Source organism: Macrobrachium rosenbergii, chromosome 51 (genome assembly GCF_040412425.1).
Source record: "Macrobrachium rosenbergii isolate ZJJX-2024 chromosome 51, ASM4041242v1, whole genome shotgun sequence".
In the NCBI taxonomy this organism is placed as follows: Eukaryota; Metazoa; Arthropoda; class Malacostraca; order Decapoda; family Palaemonidae; genus Macrobrachium; species Macrobrachium rosenbergii.
This window is the reverse complement of record NC_089791.1, coordinates 18839387-18847832: the sequence shown is the minus strand read 5'-3', so window position 1 is coordinate 18847832 and position 8446 is coordinate 18839387. Positions and strand designations below refer to the sequence as shown.

At 36.9% G+C, this 8446-nt stretch overlaps 1 protein-coding gene across 2 annotated transcripts in view; it reads right to left on the bottom strand.

Moving 5' to 3' along the window:
- Window positions 1-5754: 5754 nt before the first annotated feature.
- The window catches only part of LOC136833162 (putative uncharacterized protein DDB_G0294196), a 92494-nt gene continuing 89802 nt past the window's right edge, over window positions 5755-8446 (bottom strand). For both annotated transcript variants that reach the window (XM_067094871.1, XM_067094872.1), the window contains exon 6: window positions 5755-8241. In XM_067094871.1, coding sequence (XP_066950972.1) covers window positions 6730-8241 — 1512 coding nt within the window. In that variant the 3' untranslated portion in view covers window positions 5755-6729. The remainder of the gene's footprint in view (window positions 8242-8446) is intronic.

The window sequence follows — 8446 nt, the reverse complement described above, 5'->3', positions numbered from 1 at the left end:
TCTAAGGTTTTTTTATGGATCACCTTAAAGGTTTTTAATCGTGGATTATTTTGAAAAGGTCGTTGACAGTAAAGTAAATATATATATATATATATATATATATATATATATATATATTTATATATATATATATATATATATATATATATATATATATATATAAATATATGTATATATAAAAATATATACACATACTCGTATATACTACTTTATATATACACACACCTATATACATATATATACACATATACTATATATATATGCTCACACAAATGTATATATAAATATATATGTACAGTAAATATATTGTACACAAGTTCGTTTAAGTTAATATACGTACATGTGTGAATTTCATTCTTTTTCAGGCTTACAGGGTGAGAACAGGTCTCAGCGAACAAAGACAAAAATACTGCATTTGCCTTTTAGAAACTTATTCTTTTAGAGTTATCTTTGTAGTTACTCTTGGAGGTAAAGTGTAGTGGATTCTCCGAGAAAAAAAAAAAATGGCCTGCAGAGCTTTAAGGAAGAGTCGCAATGATACATTTCTTACTCAGACATTCCGCCCCCAACCCCCCCCAAAAAAAAAAAAAAAAACTGGGCTTTATCACTTCAGTATTCTGTCTTACTAAAAATACTTTTATAACTTCTTAAAATATAGTTTTTGTCCCTCCTCTTTCAATGTTTCTCTCCCTCTAGCAAATTTATTCTCCGAATCCCCTCTGTTTTCCTCGAAAACTGCCTTGTGTGAACATGCAGCAGCTGTAATGTTCATCCAGCTTACTGGTATTCTAATGCCTTTCCCGATATACTCTATCCTTCCTTACTATTTCACATTGAAAGTTCATAAAGTGCTCATGCATCTCAATTCTAATATACTATATCCCCCTAAGGGCATTCGTCGCTGGTTTATCAATGACTCTAATGAACAAAACTGCTCAATATTTGCGTGCTTTTCAGTGAAGATCGCTGTATCCCCTTCAACTAGGCACAGAGTTCTTACTGCAGCTGTAGCGACTACGCTTTTGAACTATAATGTTCATTTCCTTGCGTAACTTTCTTTTTGATCATAGTTATTAATTCTGCAAGGCACTGGCAATATTGCCTGGCTCACGTCTGGTTTTGGAGACGTATACCATTGCTGTAAACTCTATGTTCTGTAGTGTTGCTGTTCTGGGTAATGCTCTCGAGAATTGCTAGGATGTCAGTGATTTCTCTTCATCCATCATGTGACAACAGTCAGGCTTCATATTCCCGCAGAGATTGTAAGGTAATACATATTTACCACTTATTCTTACTTCTCTTCTTACAGTGACTTAGATTAATTTTTTCTTGCCTTTTTTTTTTTTTTTTTTTTTTTTGTTCTTACAGCTGGTTAGTTTGGGTGTTTTGACACGGGAAGATATTGGGGCAACCTTTGCAGTTATAGAGGTTCTAAAACTGTACAATAATAAGAATTCTGTTTTGCTGTCTGTGGATTCTAAGTTCATGTAACCAGGTAAATCAAAGTACATGAGATGACTATCGAAATGAAGGACAGTAATTAACCTCGAAACTAGGAATTTGACAAGGAAAGGAATAAAGTGCACCTTTCCAAGTTAACTTTTCTTGACAGAACAGGCAACGTTCCCTTTTAAGTTGTTTATCGGGAGTGAAAAATAAACTGAACTGTACACTGGCCAGGAATGAATTCAGAAAGCCTCTAAATAGGATTCAACCACTACAAGGAATAGCAGCGCTAACTCACTGTGAATTGCTCATATATCAAATTATTCTTCAGACCTGTTTTTATTTCCACATCGTCAAGATAAATCGCAAAAGGAGAAGCATCATTATAGTTTTATTATTACAAATGAGCAAATATTCCTACAGAACACGCCTAAAAGCCATAACCTTTAATAAATTGGAAAGCAAACTTCTACGGAGCAAAATAAAACTAGTCTAAGCTGAAATCTAATTTAACAGTATGCCTTATTAAATTCATTAAATATATACTCTATGTAAAGTAATAAAATACATTCAAATGCATCATAAAAGTTCAGCCATTTATGATTAGCTTTTGTTATTCTAAATAAAAATGTCGAACTTGAATCATTGCCATTAAATTAATGTGCTTATGCAGTAAATACATAAGGATTTTAGGCCGAAAATAGTGGAAGCATTTGAACTCTTTTGTGCTGACTTATTTTCTTTCCTTTGTTCTTAGGTTTCTTTTACCTGTCGAGTACTTCCCAACATGAATAGGTTACAAGTAGACAAAACTTACTCAGACTGAAGTCCAGTCTTCAACTTGGTACTGGAACCCGACCCCAGTCAGGGTAACGAAGCGTTTTGTTTGCAACTATTTGAATTAGTTTCACAGTTGCCACGGGATATCCCATTGTTCTAATGTCCCCCGGCTTTTAAATTTGTGCAGTGTTAGCAGATCGGTTACTCCGGTAGCTTTGCACATCACCAAGTATACGGTTCTACCGAAATGCTTTGTATTACTGTGTCTGCGACAACAAGTGATTTCAAGGCGTCACTACGCGAGATTCTGCGAGAATCTGCGAGACAGTCGAGACTAAGCCTTGGTGGGTTGTGGATGTCGTGAGCGGAGCCGCAAAGCCTAGTTATTACTGTCTTTTAGTTTTCCAGTGATTACCTAGGTTATACGGTAGTTTACTTGGACAGAAATTTCTGTGGCCGTTCCTAGCAACGTCTGTAAAGTGGAGGAAATAGCCACTGTCACTGGAGGTTTAAAAGAAGACATTATCCCTACATACCAGCAGGAGGAACTTCTCTGTAACATGGAAGCTCTCACCTAGAGCTACCATAAATCGTTCCCAAAAGTTGTGGGAAGGGGACAAGGTGCAAGTCCACTATGGTGAGTAAAATGGAAGACTTTAAAATATGTGCACATCCTGATAAAAGAAGAGCATACGTAATTTTTTTAAAATTCCATATCAGCAGAGATTCGGGCATTTCCTCTTCGGCAAAACACGTTAGGAATTGTTTGGAGTCGTTCAACAACGGCTGTAAGAGGGAGGCAGGTGATCGGCGCATATACTATGGTATTATGTCCTTTATCGTAAATTAAACTTTGTGTAGGAAATATGGTAAGAAGTGAGCATTTTGAATCCAAAAGGTTTTAAATTTTAAAGGCTTTAAATTCACAGAAAGCATTCTTTGACAATTTCTGTAAGTTAGAAACATTAACTTTGGGCAAGCAAAACTTGGACTTACGTAGTGAATCATTTATTATTTTCCATTATGCAATCTGTTAAAACAGTGTACTGTGTGTGTGTGTGTTTCTAGTGTTTAACGGGCAAGAAACTAAATTAGGTCTAGACTCACCGTGGGCTGAGTAGTAGTGCGCATGCTCATAGCTATCCTTTTAATACTAAAGCTAAGTCTGTTGTAGTAGTGTATATACTTCTTAAGATTTATTTATTATTAAAATGGTTTAACCAGACCACTGAGCTGGCTATCAGCTCTCATAGAGCTGGCCCGAAGGATTAAGTTGAAATACCAGGTCTAGGCTATGGGCCTAGAACTGGGACCAAATAGGTCATTCGCGTGATGGTGAATGAATGAAAATGAAATTTAAAAGAAAAAACTGTACAATGAACATGCTTTTACACTGAAACACATGTATACAAACATAAATACATAAATACATCGTTGCCATACATACAAAAAATTAAAAAGATTAAAAATAAAAATGGAATTTCAAAAAATTAAAAATTAAAATTCAGAATAAATTAATTTTTTATTTATTAAACGCCCTACGGGCTTTTGTATTTTCATTATTGACTTAGTTTTATATTTTGTCTATTAAGTTACACATCCTCATGAATGTTAAAATTGGGATAACTGAAAATGTATAAGATTCTGACAAAATTTCCCCCATCGATTTATTTCCAAAGGTTGATACTCGCTGTTGGTTACATTTTGGACAGTCACACAACACATGTTTGACTGTTATCAACACTTTGCCTTCTGGGCATTCGGGAGGAGGGCCATGTGGACTGTTCATCAAGTGTCCATGTGTCAAACGAGTATGACCTATTTCCCGGGATTAGGCATAATAACAAAATACCCTTTGAAAATCATGGTCTCCTGGTATCTGTTGAATTTCATACCACATATTATGCATTTTTATTCAACTGAGGAAATCTTTATGGTGTATACTGGTACTTTATCATGTTTAAAACTGGAAGTTTGAACAGAGATTGATAAGAATTATATGATTTTACTAACTCAATAAGAAGTAAAATGATACGCAGCATGACAGAGTCTGATTGCTTCAGATACATGAGTAACATGAGCACATTCTGGGTGGAAATGGAAATTTATTTCCTAGAAATTCATAAGAGGATCGGAAGTCCAATTAAGCTGTAGGTCCCATCTTAGTTAACCAATTGGTTCATAGTACGAAAATAATAGTTCTTAGCCCTACGAGAGCATAATAGGCCAGTGGTCTGTCTTAACCTTTTGATACGCAGCATGACAGAGTCTTTGCTGTTCATGAGTAATAAGCTTCTGGGTGGAAATGGAAAACCTGCATAAGAGGATCGTAGTCAGTACTTTTAGTTCATAGCCTTGTTCTTAGGCCTTGTGAATGTGAATTCCATTCATACTGTAAATAACTGTTGTAAGATAAGCTAGTCAGCACCTGGTTGTCAGTTGAACAAGTTTAACATTCAAGTACAACCAACTCTTCTTGAATCTTGAAATCTCTCTCCTCCGGGCTTTTTTTATATATTATTGAATGTAAATTATACAAAAAATATGAAAGTGAAAATCCTGGGATTTGAAACCAAATCCCGGGAAACAAAACTGGGCTAAATGTGACCGGGATCCCAGGAAAGAAACCCTAGACTTGGAAGACCTGATTTTTCAACACCATATAGACGCAAGGGATTTGCACTTTTTCTGTTTCATTATCAAAATTTACTTAACTTATTCCGTGATGAAATTCAGGATTACGAGAAAAAAAAAACCTGATTATCAACACTATTTTTCTTATGGCTGTAGTAAGAAGAGCAGTTCAACCGCTTTTCTTGAATAGCGTCTCAGAGGTCATGATATTCAGTTCGTGAAGTATGTAAACGAGAACATTTGTCGACGGTCGATATTGTGCTTATTTTTAAGTATTTATCTCATATTTGGGCCATATCTCCTTTCCTCTCCATTTTCGAGAGATTGAATATGAGACAATTATTATGATGTTCTACGCAGCATTACTTTTCCTCTCTAAATGCTGAAAGATTTAGGTGTATTATACACACACGCACACACACACACACACACACACACACACATACACATATATATATATATATATATATATATATATATATATATATATATATATATATATAATATAATATATATATATATACACCTAAATCTTGCAGCATTCAGATAGAAGAAATGGGTAATGCTTAGTAGAATATTATAATTCTTTATATTATATATATACATACATACATACATACATACATACATATAGTATAGATAGATAGAGAGATAGATAGATAGACAGATATTTAGTGTACATGTGATATATAACTTCTTCCACATTTACTTTTCCTTCTTCACACATTTATTTTAAGAAACTGTAACCAGGTGATGCAATACAGAGCCGGAGAGCCTTTGCACCCTGAAGCAACATTAGCCTAGTTCTGAAATCCTCGATATTTTTATTGGCTTTTAGTCGGATATTATTATTTCGTAAAATTTTGTCAAGGGTAAGAGAACAAAATACACCACTGAGAGGAATATTTTATTCCAAAATTCACACTGTATAAAACAAGACCATATATTACTTATTTTAATAACTTAATAATAATGCAGTTGATGCCAATAGTCTAACTCAAGTTTGTCCTTCTGTCATGATTGTTTCGCTGTTACGGGAATTTGATCGCAGAGCCTGTGGATCCGTAGGCCTACTCCGTTAAACTCAGGCTGTTGGGCCTTCAGACCTTATTGTAACCCATTGTCACGCATATCAGACCTTTAATGCGTCGCCTTTGTCCTTGAAAACCTCATAGTGGTTAATTCTTCGTTGCAGATACTTTGCTGCCAGACATGACCTTTCTGCTCCATTACCAGTAGTACCAGCATTTGGAAATAAGATAGTAAATTGACTCTGATTTTTAGAGTGGAATATTTTCCAAAGTTACAACGTGGTCTGCTTGACACCAGAACGACAGAAGAATCCATAGGTCTTGTTCGCGACCTTGAAAACAGAGTCCTCTTACAAGCTCAGGAAAGGTATTCATCATGTTGTACTGATTTCCTAATACTGATATACGGTCTTTCAGCTGCGGGTACTAATTCTCACACACAATGTAGTGCCTATCTTATGGTTATGTGAGTATTAAATTGTCTTTGTAATATCAAAAAATATCTTTTAACCCATATCATCCATAAGCAGTAACATAAATAGTTCAATATACATCACCCCACCCCACCCTCCCTGAACATCAAAAAATACTCAAAATGTCATTATCGAAAAAAAAACCATCTTAAAACTATAAGCACAACAAGAGCACCAGGCTTTTGAAAGTTATAATTGCAAAAAGTCTTAAATAAGAGGAAAAGCATCACAGTGATAAAGTACAGAACCATTTAAAAAAAATACAATATGGTAGTGATATACTTGGGGTTTTGCATGGCACGCACGTCCCTATATCTCAGGTTATAGGGTGTATTGATTTGTAGTATGGGAATAAGCAGAATATCTTAGAAGTTGCCATCTCCAAAGTTTGAGGAGAATGATTTATTTACGGAGGACGAGGAGGATGATGTGGAGAAGGACTTCATTAACCTGGAGGAATTCGTTTCCGGGAACATGTTGGCCATGTTTGCCATATTAGCCATGTGCTGATGGGACATTGAAGACATGTCAGAGAAATTGGACAAGTTGCTGAAGTTAGACATGTCTGAGAATTTAGACGATGCATCACTGAAGTGTGTGAAGTTGGACATGTCAGTGAAACCAGATCTCCCAGACAGAGTGGAAGCCATGGAGTCTGTTGACATCTGGGACATGAGCGAGTGTCCGCGGTCCATCAAATTTCTCAGGTCGTCAAAGCCTGTTGGAAAGTTTGGTGTCTGGAAGAACCCTCCCATGTCTCCTGCTGAAGTGGAGAACGACTGCTTGACGGATGATGTGGATGTAGAACTCTTCTTTACTGACATTATAGATCCATCGGGCATCTGTTGTATGCAGGATTCACTCACCTCGGCAGCATCCGCAGCTTCTGAGCGCTTGAATTTGCCCTCTGGATCTTCTTCATGTTTTGACATTTTGGTTGTGGCCTCACGTCTCGCAGCTTGACTGTTCTTGTCTGTGATTTCAGCGGCTGTTTCGCGGTGCTCCATAACGCCATCTTTTTCTTGTACTATGTTAGATGTCTGAGAAGTAAGAACTCTACGACCATTTTCTTCGGTGATACTAACGTTTGACTGGTTCCCAGATCCTGTTCCAAAGGATTTAGGTTGTGGGCCTTGAGGAGCAGTCTGTGACAGTGGTTGAGGTTGTTGCTGATACTTAGGTTGAGATTGTTGTTGGAACTGTTGATATGTGGGTGGCTGAGGGCGTTGGTGCATTGGCTGTGTCGGTTGCTGTGGCATTGTTTGTGGAGGCTGCTGATATTGGGGCATAGATTGGTTAGGAGGCTGATACATTGGTTGCTGCTGGTGTGGTTGGTACATTGGAGGCTGGGGCTGGTGAAGTGGAGGCATTTGTGGATGCTGGTAAGTGGGTTGTTGAGGCTGCTGATACATGGTTTGTTGGGGCCCTTGGGGCATATGTTGAGGAGGCTGATGACCCATTGGTGGTTGTGTAAACATTGGCTGAGGTGTGGGTTGGCTTGGACTAGCTACGTTGAAAGACACCTCAGAACGCACAGGTGCTTTCTTACTGAGATCAAATTCCATGGTAGAGGAAACTCTTGAGCATTCTGATCCAGTTTCACTGGGAGCTGGTGATGAGCATGTGCTTGTTTTTGTTGATCCAAAACCTGAATCACTGAACATAAGCCTCTCTCTCATTTCCTTGGGCAAGCTATCGAACCCATCATTTGATGAGCTTTCAAAACTAGAAGAAGACTGTATGACAGTCTTAGAGGATGAACTTTTGAAGGAAGACGTTGAGTTATTATCGTTTTGATTGAAAGAGGACTGTTGCATACTTGAGGAGGAACTGCTACTGCTACTCTTCTTAGGACCCTCGGTAATTGCAGCACCTTCCTGGAATTAGTACGTTAAGTGACTTCACTTGGTATTATGTGATAATACTATTCATTATACTGAGTTGATTAGGGTAATTATCAAAATGTGTTCATGTTGCTGCTCATTTGAAAACTGAATAGTTTCTTAAAGTAGCATCTGATTTATAGATAGTCATCCAGCTAACTTTAATGGTACTTACGATATACAGGAGACTTTATATACC